General features: G+C 46.5%; 2 protein-coding genes across 2 annotated transcripts; both read left to right on the forward strand.

Moving 5' to 3' along the window:
- Positions 1 to 1,262: 1,262 nt before the first annotated feature.
- On the forward strand, positions 1,263 to 3,137 carry UPK2 (uroplakin 2; the record flags this gene model as incomplete). The annotated part of the gene is made up of 5 exons (XM_081063004.1): positions 1,263 to 1,338; positions 1,808 to 1,939; positions 2,104 to 2,242; positions 2,507 to 2,577; positions 3,001 to 3,137. 5 exons carry the CDS (start codon positions 1,263 to 1,265, stop codon positions 3,135 to 3,137), a joined length of 555 nt encoding a protein of 184 aa, XP_080919130.1.
- Positions 3,138 to 6,756: 3,619 nt separating this feature from the next.
- Positions 6,757 to 15,775, forward strand: FOXR1 (forkhead box R1; the record flags this gene model as incomplete). The annotated part of the gene is made up of 6 exons (XM_081062390.1): positions 6,757 to 6,817; positions 13,320 to 13,394; positions 13,496 to 13,746; positions 13,987 to 14,210; positions 15,054 to 15,292; positions 15,747 to 15,775. 6 exons carry the CDS (start codon positions 6,757 to 6,759, stop codon positions 15,773 to 15,775), a joined length of 879 nt encoding a protein of 292 aa, XP_080918516.1.
- Positions 15,776 to 17,349: the final 1,574 nt, after the last annotated feature.

The following is a 17,349-nucleotide window of genomic DNA, read 5'->3' on the forward strand; positions in this document are numbered from 1 at the left end:
TTTTTCCAAGTCAAGTTGTTGTCCTTTCAATCTTAGTTATGGAGGGCACAGCTCAGCTCCAAGTCCAGTTGCCATTGCTAGTTGCAGGGGTCACAGCCCACCATCCCTTGCAGGAGTCGAAAACGGCAACCCTGTGGTAGAGAGGACGCTCTCCAACCAACTGAGCCATCCGGGAGCTCAGGGGCAGCTCAGCTCAAGGTGCCGTGTTCAATCTTAGTTGCAGGGGCTGCCCACCATCCCTTGCAACGGCCTGAGCCACCGGGCCAGCCCCAATGTGTCCACTTTTCACAAGTGACTTCACCTGTCTGAGTCTCAGTTTCCACATACAGAAGGGAGCCAGTAACGTCTACTGCCCAGGATGTCTGTGAGGATAAGTATGTTAGAGCGTGCAAGGCTCAGTGTTTCCTCCTAATCTCTCCTCTCCCTCTGTTCATAATTCCTTCTTCACCTCTGTCTAATTGAGCACATGGGTAGGGGATGCAGTCAGAGAAGTTGTGTCTCTTTTTTAATTTTTCTTACCAGGTCTCTTTCTCTTCTTTATTCTCAAACAGTTCAACAAAGGTTGCTGACTCAAGGCTGACTGTGCCCACCCCCACCCTTGGACTGGGTCAGTGCCAACCTCTCTGGCCTCTCCAGAAGTCTTACTTGGCACTCTTGACCCCACTCTCCTCTCTCACAGCAGCAATACCTGGGCCTCAGTGGACACCAAGAATTAGAACCCCTAGCTCTGCTGCCCCTACTACCAGTTTCCATTTCCTTCCCATTCTCGCCTAGCCAAGGCCCTTTCAGGAGCCCCCGGGGTTACTTTCCTCTTCCTGCACACCAGGGCAACCTCAGAAGTTCCTGCCCTCCTGGGGAAAACTCCCACCACCTGGGGGAAGTTATTTTCTACAGGCTGGGCTCCACATGCTTGTGCAGGCAGGAGCACTGATGGGAGTCCCAGAAGTCCCAGAAGAAGGGGTGATTTCCACCCCCTCACCTTAGTTGCCCTGCCCCTCCACAGTTGACTAAGCCACCAAGATGCAGTCAAGATCCCTACTCCTGGCCTGAGGGCCAGCTCCCCATCCTGAAAAACCTGTCTGCCCCCCAGCCCCCCCACCCCCCCAGCCCCCGCAGGCTGTAGGGCCCAAGGGGCAGGTTAGACAAGATTCCCCTCCAGCCCCTCCCTCCCCCAGGACAAAACCAGTCACCCCAGAGGCAGGGCCTCACTTGCCTCAGGAAGCCACAGCCTGCCAGCGCTTGTTCCAGCTTCCAACCCAGCTATGGCATCCCCACTACCCATCAGAGCCTCATCCTTTGTCCTGATTCTGCTGGCTCTTCTGGCCCCAGGAGCTGCAGGTCTCTGCCACTTCTGGCGGGGTGGTGGGGAGGGGCTGGGGCCTGGATAGGCACTGTGCATTCCTCTGCTCTTCTGACCAGTTGGAGGTGGGGGCCTGGTGATGGCAGTGACCAGGCATCAGTCACTGAGCTAAGGGCACACTCCTGGTTCTCTTCCAGACCCAGAAGGTAGAGAGGTGAAGGGAGGGGCCCAAGGCTGCGGGAAGGGATGAGATTGGGCGCTGCCCACTCCTGGCACCCTGTTTGGAGACTTGGTAGAGTATTACGCTTCTGCAGTCCAAGCCTGCCACCTGGTGGTCAGATGCGCAAAGGCCTGTGTTCTGTCAACAGACTACAGAGTGTAAGGTGGAGGGAGGATTCTGCCTCCTTAGAAAAAGCCTGTGGGGGCTGGGCCAGATCTGAAGGTGGGGGAGAGGAACTGAATTTCCTCCCCCCACACACACTTAACTTCCTTCTGGCCCTCCAGCAGACTTCAACATCTCAAGCCTCTCTGGTCTGCTGTCCCCGGCGCTAACGGAGAGCCTGCTAGTTGCCTTGCCCCCCTGTCACCTCACAGGGGGCAATGCCACACTGATGGTGCGGAGGGCCAATGACAGCAAAGGTCTGCTACCCTGTCCCAGGGCATCCCCCTAGCCCTTTCCCAATACATCCCCAACATCCCTTCTACCACGCTTGCCTTCCTGGGCCCACACTTTAAATGCTACCCCTTCTCTTTGGGGCTTCCAGAAACTTGACCCTACTTTTCATCCCCAATTTCCTGCCCAGTGGTGAAATCTAGCTTCGTGGTGCCTCCATGCCGTGGGCGAAGGGAACTGGTGAATGTGGTGGACACTGGGGCTGGCTTCACTGTCACCCGGCTCAGTGCTTACCTGGTGACAAACCTCGTGCCAGAAACCAAATACTAGTAGGTACCAGATCCAGGCCTGGAACAACTGCAGCAGGAGAAGTGGGTCCTGACATTTGGTGGTGGTGGTGGGGTGGGGGATGTGGTCAGCATGGCGGAGAGACTGAGGGCACAGATAAAAGTGTGAAGAATGGGCCTCTCCTGGAGGAGGGCACAATGGGAAGCACAACTGTGAAGAGGGAGGCCTGATCTCCCTCTTTCCCCAAGTCCCAGATACTCACTGAGGATTCTCTCCTCTCTCTCTTCCAAACCCCATTACAAAAGCATTTCCTACCTAGTGATGAAGGGGACATCCACTGAGTCCAGCAGAGAGATCCCAATGTCTACACTTCCTCGTAAGTAACACCTGCTCCCTCTCACAAATCAAGGCCCCCAAATCTTCCCTGTCCCCTTCCCGCCACACCCCAGCTGCCCCTCCGTATGCTCCCTTAGGTCCTTTGCTTTACTCTATCATAACATTGAGCCCTTGGCATTTTAACTGCCTGTTGACTCATCTTCCTGCACTGCTAAACTAAAGATTCTTTGTGGGTAGGGATTGTGTCTGATCCATTTACGTATCTTCAGTGAGTGATGTCGGAGATACTTCATAAATGTGTATTCGATGGATGTCTGAATCACTTGATCAGTTGGATGGTAGATGAATAAATAGACGAAGGGATAGCTAGCTGGATAGCTGGATGAGGGGCTAGGCTGAGTGCCTCATGTAGGATAGAGGCTCCTCCTGCCCACAAAGCCCACTCCGCTTTCTCTTCTGACAGGAAGGAACGTGGAACGCATTGGGCTGGGAATGGCCCGGACAGGGGGCATGGTGGTCATCACGGTGCTGCTCTCTGTCGCCATGTTCCTGCTGGTTCTGGGCTTCATCATCACCCTGGCACTGGGTACCAGAAAGTGAGGAGGCCTGCACTGGGCAGTGGGCTCCTCCAGGAAGTCCAGGGCACTGCCCATCTCTCCAGCCCAGAGCTTTGCCTTTTGCTCCCGCTTCCTCTCCTGAGAAGACTGCCTGCTTCCAGTCCTCAACCACTAGTCTTTGGTTGCGCCTTTACTTCAGTGCCTTTATCTCCATTCCCTTCACTCCCCCTGCCCCTTGTCCCCTAATTACTCACCTTTGCCCAACTCTTCCTATTATTCCTTTCACCCCACCCCTGTCAGAAATAGTTTTCCTTCCATTTAACCTCTTTAATTACACCCAACAATTCACCCCTCCTCAGTGAACTAAACCCAGACAATAAAGTTGGATGTCACCTCTGCTGTGTGTGTTTCCATTGTGGGCTCCACTTTGGCACAAACCTATAGAATCCATGTCTAGGCTGCAGGTGCTCCCATCCCCTCCCTGTCCATGGCCCCAGGAGGCAGGAAGGGGCCAGATGAGATAAGAACTCAGGAGTCAGAGTTCTCAGACCCACATCTAGTCTGTGGATTTTGCACCCTCCATAGCAGGCCACCCAACCAGGAGAAGGAGCACCATGGGGGGGAAGGGAGCTAGAGGCCTGAGGGCCTTTGGATGGGGGGCTGCTGGCAGAACAAGAGGAAATGCTGGGGAAAAGATTAGAGTCTCTGATGGGAAAGACAGAGGGCCACCAGGGTGAGACCAAAGGACAGGTTACTGGGGGATGTGGGGAATGGAGATTAGGCTAAAGGGGCTTTAAGAGGAGAGAGCAGAAGTGGAAGAACCCTGGGAATAGAGAGACAAGAGTGGTACAGTTTGGTAACTGAGGGAAAAGAGCAGGAGTCGTCACCCTTATTCACTTTTGTCCTCTCCAATATGCATTCCTTATAAGGATCAGTAATCTTTGCATTGCTCTTAAAATAAAGACTATAGGGGCAGATGGGTGGCTCAGTTGGTTAGAGCGAGAGCTCTGGGCAAAGGGGCTGCCGGTTCAATTCCCACATGGGCCAGAGAGCTGCGCCCTCCGCAACTAGAACGAAGTCAATGAGTTGCCAGTCAGCTCTTGGGTGGCCAGGTGGCTCAGTTGGTTGAAGCGCGTCCTCTCAACCACAAGGTCGCCCCTTTGACTCCCGTAAGGGGTGGTGGGCTGCGCCCCCTGCAACTAGGGCAAGTGGACCTGGAGCTGAGCTGTGCCCTCCACAACTAAGGTTGAAAGGACAACAACTTGACTTGGAAAAAAAAGACCTGGAAATACACACTGTTCCCCAATAAAGTCCTGTTCCCCTTCAAAACAAAAAATTTGTAATCAATTATTATCTCTGATTAACACAAAGGATAATTTTTGTTTTATTGTTCTTCCCTTTTGTGCATTCTATACTTCCAAGTTTTCTGCATCAAACATGTGTATTTTTATAGTTAGGGAAATAGTATTATCATTAAAATTATTAGTAGTAGTACTAAAGGTAGAATCCTAACAGACTTTAAAAAGGAAGCTGTTATTTTCATTGTAGTTAAAACATTTATTGAGGGTCTCCTCTGTGCCTTGTACTCTCAAAGTTTCTTGCCTGGTAGACAAGCAACAGACAACACAGCATGGGCTCTACTGGGGAACCCAGGATGAGCAAAAGAACCAGAGGGGGCTAGCTGTCGTGTGGAGTGTCATGCGGGTCGGCCTGCGGGGTCTCAGCTCCCGCTCCCCACATAAGAACGCAGGACACGGTAAGGCCAAAAAGGAACACCCATGGAGCCATAGGTAGGGGAGTCATATCACTATATTCTCACTGGCGGCATCCGCCTCTCTGCAATCCGCTCTTGCTAGCCCCCATCTCTTCTGCTAGCGTAGCTACAGCAGTTATATTAGTGGCCAATGGCTTACGGGTTACAGCTGATGGCCAACTAGCCACAGCTGATGGCCATCTGATCACAGTTGATGGCCATTTACTACCCGAGCCAGCACCTTTCTATGTGAGGCCGAGAGCCTGGGAACTGCTTTTTGGGGCTTTGTCCCCACACTAGCTCACCCACTAGCCAAATCAGGGACAAAGGTTTAAAACAAATAATGATAGTAATGAATTATAATCCACTCAATAAAATAAGAATCCTTTGAATCCATACTAATAAACGTACAGATATGGGATAAGGAAAAGCTCTTCCTTACAATAGAATGCCAACTGAATAAATGGAAAAGGAATGACAGAGTTAGAAAAAAAATCAATTTACACCCATCAAAGTAATGATTGATTCAGGCAAGAATCATAAATGGATGTCAGAATTAGTGGGCCCAAATTTGGTGAGGAAGAGGATTTTAGATCAAAGTGTCTCCCCACAAATTACTTTCTAATTACAAAGGGTGAGGGAGATCATTTTACAGTAGAAAAACCTGGTGGATGCCGTTGAACCAAGTGATTGAAGTTAGCATCACTAATAATGGGACAAACTAACATAACGTTCCTCCTGATATGATGTGCTAAGAAGGCAACATCACCTCTGTGGTATTCCTGTCAAAAATGCCTAAGTCTAATTATGAGGAAACATCAGACAGAATAAATGGCCTGTAATCATTAAAAATACCCGTATTACAAAAGATTAAAAAGGCTGAGAAAGTGTTCCAGACTAAAGGAGACTAAAGAAACATGAAAATTAAATGCACTGCATGATCCTGAGTTGGATCCTAGACCAGAAAACAAATTCATATAAAGAATATTATTGGGACAATTGGTAAAATTTGAATAGGATCTGTACATTAAATATAATGTTGAATTAATGTTAAATTTTCTGATTTTGATGAGTTTCTTATTTCTGATTTCCTGGTTATGTAAGTCAATCTCATTGTTTTTAGGAAATACACGGTGAAGTATTTATGGGTAAAGAGGCATGATTTCTGCAAATTACTCTTAAACAGTTCCGAAAAAATAATAGTATATATATATATATATATATATATATATATATATATATATATATATATATATGTCTTATGCGTATATGGAGAGAAAATTAAAGTGTAATAAAATGTTAATAATTGGTGTAATTGGTAAATTACAAGATTTAGGTAAATAGGAATTTTTTTATAGGATTCTTAGGATTTTTCTGTAAATTTCAAATTATCAAAAATAAAATTTAAGAAACCACCATTTAATCCTATCTCCACAATGTACTAAAGACGCCATCTTGGATAAGCCATAAAATCAATCAGAACTTCTAGAAAGTTAAGACTATCACGGGATCATTCTGAACCGGTAGACGAATTCATTCAATAAAAGAAGCGCTTTGTGCAAATGTAGTAGGGGAACAGGACCTGGAATAGCCCTCTTCTGAGCCCCCAAGATTCCTCAGGCCCAGTTGGAAAGCATAGGGGTTTGAGGAAAGACGTGGCACAAAGTACTCAGTTGAGGCCAGAGGGGATTAAAGGCGTCAACGCTGACTCCATCAGAGCCGGCAAAACTAACTCAATCAGAGCCCGGGTATTTGAGCGAGTGGCTCAGAGACCTCGGCCTCAGTCTCTCCGACTCTCCCGCCCACTGCCCGGCTCTCTCTCCTCTCCCTGAAGGTGGACCTGCAACTGCAACACCTTGGCTTCTGGGCCAGCCTACATGGCCAGGTCCCCGGGTTGCTGGGCTGGGACATGGGGAACGAGTGCTTTCTGGCCTTCACGACAACGCACCTGCCCTTAACTCAGCAGAACCGTGAGTCCCCGAGAGGGGGGCGGTGGGGGATGGGCGTGCTGGGTGGCCCGGGTGGGGGTCTCGTGGGACCGGGGCCAGTGGGCTCCCCAGCTTTCGACCTCGCACCCCACCTGGGGCGAGCTCCCGCCATGGCACAGCTTCGGCCCGCGTCCTCCCTGCTGAGTGCCGCAGCCCCCTCCCCCACGCCACTTGCCCAGCAGCTATCGGGCCGTCAGACTGCAATCCCACGGAGGGCAGCGGTCCTGCTGGACACGACGCTTCCAACTATACCCGACCCGCCCAGCTCCTTCCCAGAACCTTCTAGGGCTCTTCGCGGCCTTTTCTCCATGGCGCCTGTCGCCATTTGGCGCACTACATAGTTTACTCATTTTTCTGTTTTTGAAAAAACTGCAATTTATCAGTTGTGTTCGTGGATGTATCCCCGCCTCTTGATACGTTTGACACCCAGAGGTGTTCACTATTTGCTGAATGGGTAGCTGGCCGTAGGGGTCATTTAAAAAAAACACATTTCAGTTCATGTGCCAATAGTTGATGTAATCACCTCCTACATTCTTGGTAGGTTATGTCATCTGTTCGGGCAAAGTACTTAGATTAATTCATTTTCCCCCTTTCCACCCCAATTCTATCACCTCCCACACTCCCATGTATTTACTCTAACCTATTTACCATCTTTAGATAGCTGTGTCTTTGAAAACTCTTTAGTATTATTTTGTGACTAATTTACATAATGCGCAGTGCTTTTTAACCCCTACTCATTGTTTTTGAGAGGGATTTAGGTTGCTAAATATAGATCTGGTTCATCATTTTTGACTTGTGTAGAAGTCTATCATCTGCATATGCTACCTTTTTATTTTTTTATTTTTCAATTATAGTTGCTATTCAATATTATATTACTTTCAAGTGTTCCACATAGTGGTTAGACAATTACATAATTTAGGAAGTGATCCCCCAATAAGTCTAGTATTCACTTGGCACTATACATAGTTATTACAATATTATTGACTCTATTCCTGCTGTGCTTTATATCCTCATGGCTATTTTGTAACTACCAGTCTGTACTTAATCCTTTCACCTTTTTCACCACCACCGGCCCGCAACCCCCTTCCTATTTGTTAACCATCAGTTTGTTTTCTGTATCTATGGCTTTGTTTGTTTAGTTTGTTTTTTAGATTCCACACATAAGTGAGATCTTTATGGTATCTGTCTCTCTGTCTGATTTCACTCAGCATAATACCCTCTAGGTCCATCCATCTCGCAAGCATATGCTCAGCCTTTTGCATTTAATTCTCCATACTAATGGAGACCTAGATTGCCTCCAACTCTGACACCATAGTAATGCTAATGAACATTCCTATTTCTTCACTCGTTTGGGAAATATTTATTGAGCACCTCCAATTTACCAAGCACTATTCTAGACACTTGTGATACATAATGAACCAAAAGGAGACAAGTCTTCATGAAGCTTACATTCTACTTGGGACAGACAGGCAATCCACACAAAAATGTTACATAGTAGTATGTTATAAGGTGATAACTGACGTGGGGAAAGAAGGACACAGTATGACGGTTCAGGAATGGTGGGGGGGAAGCAGGGAAAGTGGTGGCAGCTACAGTTTTAAACAGGGTCATTAGGTTGGGCTTCATTGAGAACATAATATTTTGAGTAGTGAGTTAAAAGAGGTGAGATGGTGAGCCAAGAGGATATTTGAAGAAAAGCTCCCCAGGCAGCAGAAATAGTCAGTGCAAAAGCCCTAAGGAAGGAATGAATATGCTTGGAGCCCTTGAGGAACAATAAGGAGGCCAGTGAGGCTGGATCAAGGTAAATAAAGAGGAGTGCTCACAGGGTGTGGAGCAGAGATCAGGAAAAGCTATCTTCTACTTTAAGGATGTTGGGGTTGACTTTGACTAAGATGTGGCATGATTGAAAGGTCTTGAGTAGAGGAGAGGCACAATCGCCAGCTTCATGAGTATGTGACCTGTACAGGTGCATAGGGTAGCTATACTTGGTTTAATGCTTTGCTATCACTATCTTGAGATTTTTAATAATTTTTGAACAAGGAGCTCCACATTTTTATTTTGCACTGGGCAAATTATGTAGTCAATCCTGCATGGTTTATATTCTGAAAAGATCATTGTGGCTGCTGTGTTGAGGGTGCATTGTAGATATAAAGAAACTAGGAGCCTAGAAGTCAGGAGACTGGTTAAGAGTCTACTATAGTAATCCAGACAAGAGATGATGCTACACTGACCACCAGGATGGTAGCAGTATGTGGTGAGAAGGTAGAACCAGCGAGATTTGCTGATAGATAGGAGGCGTGGTAGAAGAAAAATTAGAGGATGACTTCTAAGTTTTTGGCTGATCAAGTGGAAGGATTGAGTTGCCTTCTCTGCGATGGAGGAAGCTTCTGGTAGGAGAGGTTTCGGGAAGAAAATCAGGAATTCAGTTCTGGGCATAATGAGTTTGAAATACTTTTTAGATATCCAATGAGAAATGTTGAGTAAACAAGGGAATATATAAGTCTGGAGTTCTGGAGAGAGGTGTGGACTGCAGATATAAATTTTGAGAGTCTTTGGTATAGAGGTACATTTAAGTAGTGAGAGAGAGAAGGAATAAAGATGAGCCCCGGGGGGCCTTCCAAGAGATTGGAGAGAAGAGAGATAACCAAAAACTGAGGAAATGATCACTGAGAATCAAAACTGACATTGTGTTCTTGTGGAAACCAAGTGAAGAAAGTGTCTCAAGGAAGGAGTGGTCATTTGAGAGGAATGCAGCTGAGAGATCTGGTAAGAGGTGGGTTGACAACTGGACTTTGCCAAGCAGAGCCTTGATGATGTGATGATGTGGAGGAGTGGAGAAAGCCTGATTGGCAAGGGTTTAAGAGTGGAAGGAGGGGAAGCAGAGATAGAAAGTACAGGCAGTTCTTTCAAGGAGTTCTGCCTCAAAAGAAAGCAAAAATGTGGAATAGTGGCCTGGCACAGAAGGTGGGGACCAGAGAAGTTATTGTTTTTCATATGATGAGAGAATTTACAGCATATTTAAATGCTGATGATAATGATCCAATAGAGACCAAAAAATTTAATAATAGGAAAGAGAAGAGAGGATTGTTGGAACATTGTCCTTCAGAAGGCATGAGGACATCTGTGCCAGAGAGAGGGAGGGAGGAAGACAGTCAGACTGACAGACAGACAGGCGTTATATCCTTTGATCCCACTGAGATCACCGATCTGTTGGTCCTGTCACCCTTTTACTGCTGCCCATCACTGGATGTCGGCTCTTCTTTAACCTGTAATCCCATGGTCAAACAGGCTCGCTCTCTTGTATACACCCTTTCAAGTCCTTTGGCCCTGTATGTCTTTGGAGCACTTGCTGGGCCAAACCACAACCCTGATCAAATCCAAGTCTACCAAACAAGTGCTCCAAACCCATATATCAATGGATTAGTGATATCAGAGGTATCAAAGGATAGTTGGAGTTGAGAGTGAGATAGCTGGAAAAATAGGAGGTGATATATTTTTATGTGGTACAAAAGTGAGGTTATGGAGAGGTTGCAGTTATTCGTTCAGGTTATGACAGTGACAGAGACCGTCTAAAGTAGAATGCAAGGCAAAATCTTTGTAGAAGAGTTTAAGAAGCCAGTTTATTAAGAGAATCATCTATCTATTGAAATAGCCAAGACTTAAGGCAGGCGAAGATTTAGTGACAGTGAGCCAGTGAGCCTCTGAATGAGGGAGAATGACCGAGAGTTTGGTAGATGACAGTAAGATTAGTATGTAAGTTCCTATATTAACTTGAATATACATACGCAGGAATAGACAGTATAATAAATTATAGTCCTCCCTGATTATTCTTCACAATGGCAACACCAGTTGCTATCAGATCTGCAGTGTAATAAAGGATTCTAGTTTTCTGCACCTTTGCCAATAGTTGGTATTATCTGTTTTTATAATTCTTGTCAGTTTGATATAAAGTATTATCTCTTTATTTTATTTTCTTATTACTAGGAAGGCTAAGCATCTTTAGTCATTTAGGTATCCCCTCCTTGTGAATACTGATTTGTATCTTTTGCCCATTGTAGGTTTGTGTTAGCTTTTTCACGTATTGAATTGTAGAAGTTGTCTATGAATTGAATTTTTTTTTCTAATTTATTTGATTTGATTTTTTCCGTGTGATTTTTGCTATGCAGAATCTTTTATGTATTATAATACCTGCATCAAATGTACAGATTACTTTGAGATTAATTGGCATCTTTTAATATGTATTATATGTTTTTGTTTATTCAGGTCTTTTATGTCCTTAAATAATGATTGCATCTTTTTCCCATAAAAGTCTTCATTCTCATTTATAGACGATGTAATACAGAATTGTACACCTGAAATCTATGTAAATTTACTAACAATTGTCACCCCAATAAATTTAATAATAATAAAAAAAAAGTCTTCATTCTCACTCCATTCTTTGATGGAGTAATCCCCAGATACTTTATAACTTTGGTTGCTATAGTGAACAGTACCTTTTAAATTTTCTTACATATATATGTAAATATATATTTTTTTCCAGTTTCTTAACGCTGGCACAGAGGAACAGTATTGATTAGTGTATTGTTCTTATATCCAGCAAATTTCCTGGACTCTTATTCATTCTAATTGTATATTGATTTTGTATGGTTTTCTACATTAATCATTTTTTTCTGTAAATTATGATAGTTTTGCCTTTTTCTCTCCAGTTTTATATCTCTTGCTACGTTTTCCTATTTTGAATACTATGTTGAACATTAGTGATGTAATGGGCATCCTTTCTAATTACTGAACTCTCCAATAAGTATATCATCATTTTCCAGACAAAAGCCTAGATTCATCTGTAATATGATAGCACTCATGGAGACAGTAAGGGAGACACAAATAGATCCCCCTAACCCGAAGGAGCCAACATAGTGCCAAGCAGATAGCAGCAATATATGCACTGTACTTGATCTACTCTTAGCCCACCATGTATTCATTCATCCAGTTAAACTGAGCTCCTCCCATGTGCCAGGCGGTAAACAAGACAGACCTGGAGACAGACTCTAAGCAAGTAATTACAATAAAATACGCTATGGGAGGCTTTAGACAGGTGGTCAGAGAAGGCCCGCTTTAGAAAGATGCTTAAACAGAGACATGATGGGTGAGTAGCAATTAACTAGGCAAGCAGGAAGAAGGAAAAGTGTTTCTAGCAAAGGAAACAGCTCCTGGGAAGGCTTGGGATCTAGAGTGTGGTCTGTTGGAGAGATGGGTGGAGAGCCTGGGAGCAATGACTCAACACTGAGGAGGAACAGGGCCTTTTAGACTGTCTAAAGGAAGACTATCTTTAGATTTGGCCCAAGGGCAATGGAAAGTTTTACACAACAGGCTGACAAGATTGGATTAACATTTTAGGAAAATCACTCAAACTGCAATATGATCGGTTAAAGAAAAGAGGATAAACAGACCATTTAGGTTATGGCTTGGACTAGGATAGTGGGACTTTGATTGATTGGGTGTGGCTGTATAGAAAAGAGAGAGTCAAGAAGGATTTCCAAGTCTTTGGCCTAAAAGACTGGTTAGACAGTGGTGCCATTTGCTGAAATAAGAAATACAGGAGGGGGGCCAGCCCGGTTTGTGCTCCTAACGCCGAAGGCTGCCAGTCCGATTCCCACATGGGCCAGTGGGCTCTCAACCACAAGATTTCAGGTTCCACTCCCACAAGGGATGGTGGGCTGAGCCCCCTGCAACTAACATTGAACACGGCACCTTGAGTTGAGCTGTAGCTGAGCTCCCGGATGGCTCAGTCGGTTGGAGTGTGTCCTCTCAACCACAAGGTTGCCGGTTCGACTCCCGCAAGGGATGGTGGGCTGTGCCCCCTGCAACTAACAACAGCAACTGGACCTGGAGCTGAGCTGCGCCCTCCACAACTAAGACTGAAAGGACAACAACTTGAAGCTGAATGGCACCCTCCATCACTAAGATTGAAAGGACAACGACTTGACTTGGAAAAAAGTCCTGGAAGTACACACTATTCCCCAATAAAGTCCTGTACCCCTTCCCCAATAATATATTTTTTTAAAAAGAAAGAAAGAAAAGAAATACAGGAGGAAGAGCAAGAAGATGGAGGGTAGTTTTAGAAATGTTGGAAGTGCCTGTGGGTTATCCAAACAAAGACATCCTGTAGAGAGCTCTACTTAAGTGCTAGCAGAGAAGTCTGGGTTAGAGATAAAGATTTGAAAACCCTAAATTTATAGATGATGACTGAAGCCACAGGCATTCATGAAATTGTTTAGGGACAGTATCTGTGATGTGGTATGTGAACAGAAGGATGCAGAGGAGAATAAGGTCAGAGAAGTAAGGGGAAAACTAGCAGAATATGGTGTCATCACTCCCCAGGCAGGGCTTACAGCCCTCTTTCAGAGAAGCTTCAAGGCCCAGAATCCTGGGGTCACAGTGGAAATCCCAGGACATTTTGACCCTCTTCTGTCTTTCTTTTTGCCAGTTGCCAGATATAGACTCCGTATAGTTGAGCCACCAAAACTACCTATGGAAAAAAAGCCCAACCCCGGAAAAGATGGTGAGTAGCGGGTAGGGAGTTCTCTAACGTGGCCCTGTGGTTTGGGCTGGGCACCCAAAGCCAGTGAGTTATGGCACACAATCTCCTTTTTCTCTGCACAGGTCCAGATTTTGAACCCAACCTGTGGATGTGGGTAAACCCTAACATCGTGTTTCCTCCTGGAGAGCTGGAGGTCCCAGAACCTAGTAGGTGGGAGGATCTGACAAGCATACTCCCCTCTCCTCAGCCGCCCCCCATAGAGGAAGACTTTGCCACCTGCTCAGAGGCCACAGCAGTGGAATTGCTGCCACCTTCCTCCAGCGAGCAGTCTCCCCCTCGGAAGCGGTTTGCCTCTTCTCCCAGCAACTGGGAGGTAGGGATTTCTGGGGTTGTGGACCAGACTTGGGTGTAAGACAGGGTGGGCATAAAGATGATACATCAGAGAGTTTCGTTTTCTTAGGGATAACAAAGGGTTAATGGGTTCAGAAATTAGCTGTGCCCTTGGGTTGGGGAAAAGTCCAGATGGTGGCCCTAGACCACTACCCCTTCCTGCCATTGCAGCCCTGGAGTAGAGGCTGTGGAGTCAGGACTCGTACCTACTCTGCTCCTCTAGCTCACAGAACAGGAGGCTGAGGATCAGAATGGCGGCTCCTCTGGGGCTCTCCCGTCCCCTCACAAAACAAACCCCCTCCAGAATCGGAGGCTTCAGCAAGCCCACAGCCAGGAGGGGAGGCTGTGGTCCCGGCCCCCTCTCAATTACTTCCACCTAATTGCACTGGCATTAAGAAACAGTCCCCCCTGTGGCCTCAACGTGCAACAGATCTACAGTTTCACTCGGTATGTGCTGGGCCCTGTGAGGAGGGGGAAGGGAGGGGGGTCAAGGCCCTTGATCTGAACACTTCCAATCTGCCCTGGCCTGGGGCTGCTGCCTTGGTTCCACCATCTGAGTCTGAGAGGATAAATGTATTCCCAGTTCTCCTTTCCCAAGCATTGGTTTTTAATTGTCCCCGAATGTGTGTGCACACATCACATGTACAGGAAGATAACCACCCACCTCCTTTCACATCTAGAAAACTAATCTTTTTAAATCTCAGTTCTTTAAAACACAATTTCCTGGGTCATAAATTGTTCCACCTTCCCTCTCCAGATTATTGAGTACCAAATCTGGCTTCCCCAACAGTTTCTTACATGTTTTCCCTTTGGACTATACTGCCTGGCACAGCTCCCTGTATCCCCGGGGGTACCCAGTTGAGAAGGGATATACATTTAGCTTTTAGTCATGTACACATGAGAGTGAGGAGTTTTTCAGACCTTTTCCCTATATCAGAAGAGTCTCAGAATATTAATCCTCAAGTGGTATCCCCCCTTGACCAGGATTCCTCTTATTATAGGAGTTGGTTGACCTGATTTCTGCGTGGTTCCTGTTGCAACTAAAGCCCCGAGTCCTCGGAGGGAGGAAAATGAGCCTGGGAATGGAAACAGTAAACTGGGTTTAAAAGATGAGGAATTGCACAAGCAACACACCAGGTGGAGGTTTTGCCACATGCTCAACCAGCAAAAAGCAGTCTAGGCCAGCCTGCCATTCTCCACCTTGAGAGAAAGGCTGAGGTTCCTGGCCCCTTGGGCAGGGCATCTCCCAAAGAAACCATAGCTTTCTTGACCATTCCTCCTTGTCCACAGACAACATTTTCCCTTTTTCCGGACGGCTCCAGAGGGCTGGAAGAATACCATTCGTCACAATCTCTGTTTCCGAGACAGCTTTGAGAAAGTGCCGGTCAGCCTGCAGGGTGGGGCTAGCACATGGCCTCGATCATGCCTCTGGAAGTTGACTGAGGAGGGTCACCGCCGCTTTGAGGAGGAGGTCCAAGCTTTGGCCTCCACGCAGCTGGAAAATATCCAACAGTGCATGAGCCAGCCAGGTGTGAGGCCCTGTCACGTGGTGGGGGGTGAGGGGAGTGAGGGGAAGGGACCTGAAGATCCTGACCTAAGACTGAATGTTCAAGGAAGCAACCTGGGCCACACCATGGGGGGCACCTTCTGTACAAAGGGGAGAGAATAGCAGTGGTCTGAGACTGGCGTGGCGTCTGCGGGAGGTGGGAGCCCATACACAAGCATGGGACGTGAGGTACAGGGAGTTGATAGAAAAGCAACTAAGGTCCTAGTCACAGCCCAGCAGCCTAGGGAAATGGTGACCACACAAAGTCAGAAGCATGGTATGAGAGGTTATGTGCAAAAGGGCTTTTTCTTTTCCTGGACACCAGCTGAGATTTGGGCCTTGAGAGAGGAGATCATCTGCTGTGAGAGAGCATTCCAGGCTTAGGGTACAGCAGCTGCAAAGGGCAGATAGATTCCTTTGACTTTCTTTTCTTACAGATGTGATGCCCTTCCTCTTTGACCTTTAAGTTCAAGAAGTAAGAGTCAGCCCATGCCTTATTAAAGTTACCTGCAACAGTCTGGTCTGTGTGTGTGTGTGTGTGTTCTGAGCGGGGTGGCGGGGTGGAGGTAGAAGTCAGCTCTGAGGTTGGAAATGGGCTGCCCTGAGCTGATGGACGCTCCAGAGGCAATGGGAACCCCATACTCTTCTTTCCTCAAAGGAAGAGAACACTCAACTTTCTTTAGGAGCCTGGCAATTCCAAACACTTTTCTGGGTTATGAGGATAGTCTTGGGAAATGCTGGCTTGTAGCAGCCAGCCCTGTGAAAGGCCCAAAGAAGTACCACCCTCTCACAGGAGTGGATGTAATCAGCTGGAGCCAGTGAGGAGAAGCCTGGGGAAACACATCATTTGTAGAGCAGCTGAAGGAAAGACCATAGGCCATGAAGGAGCGGTGAGAAAAGTGAGAGGAAAGAACTTATTGAAAAGGGGAGTAGTTGGGCTCTAGTCTCATTCCCCTCATTTAACCATTGGGCTGGGAACTGACCTGAGGTGCATGGTCCCTCCCTGTGCCACTTGCCTCCACCATACCCTCAGCAGAAGCCAGAATACTTGTGGGTTAAGAGTCCTTAGAGGCTGCAGATTCTATCTGGCTTGTGGCTTTCCTGGTTGTGGGAGACCATGTTCAGGGCAAGGCCAGCTGCCAGCCTCTGGTCTGAGGAGAAAAGGGAGAAGCCTGGGGGACAAGGAAGAAAGGAATGAGGTTCAAAGTTGTGTCAGGATTCCACAGACATTCAGACAAAGCTTTAAGATAATGCTGAATTTCCCACAGGGCTGACATGACTGTTCTCATTCCTGATTTTCTCTCACCAGCCAACAGGCCTGCATAGAAACATGGCTCTACCCTCAGATACCCTGCTCTAGGAGACTGGGCATCTCTCCAGAGAGATGGCAGTGGTGGTGCTTGAGTCTTGAAGATAGCTCCCCTTGTCCAAGGGGCTCCCAGGAATCTGCAGGTGGTTGGGGTTGAAGTAGTCTTTCATTCACCTTTCTTCCCTGCCCTGCTTGCTGGCTATCAGCTCTGGGGTAGCTGCTTGCCACTGCTCCTGCATCTTTGTTCCAGAAGAATCTACCTCAGCCAGGCACTTCTCTTTGAGCTTGAGTGTCCTTATCAGGAAAATGAGTTAATGATGCCTCTTTGTTAGTCTTAGAGTAGAAAACAAGTGGGATGGAGTAGAGTGCCTCTTCCAGAACCTAGTTCATAGTAGAAGCTAAATAAATAAATGGTAGCTATTTTATTGTTCATTGTGATGTCTAGTTAGGAATCTCCTCCCTGTTCCAGGTGGGCTAATAATGGCGTGGATCTACTTTTAGCACTTAACATCTCTTAGTGGTAGCCTGGACCTTATTGTTGCTACCAACATGTTTGTTTTTCATCTTTGACTCCCAGCTCTGCTCCCTCAGCAAATAACATGTCCTCCTATATTGTATCTTCTTCACAAGTTTTCTTAACATTTCTAAACTTCAGTTTCTTTTGTATGCAAAATAGAGATAATAAAAATACGCAGATTTGATCTGAGAACTAAATAGAACAATGGAAAGTG

Source organism: Rhinolophus hipposideros, assembly GCF_964194185.1.
Source record: "Rhinolophus hipposideros genome assembly, chromosome: 10".
Lineage (NCBI taxonomy): Eukaryota > Metazoa > Chordata > Mammalia > Chiroptera > Rhinolophidae > Rhinolophus > Rhinolophus hipposideros.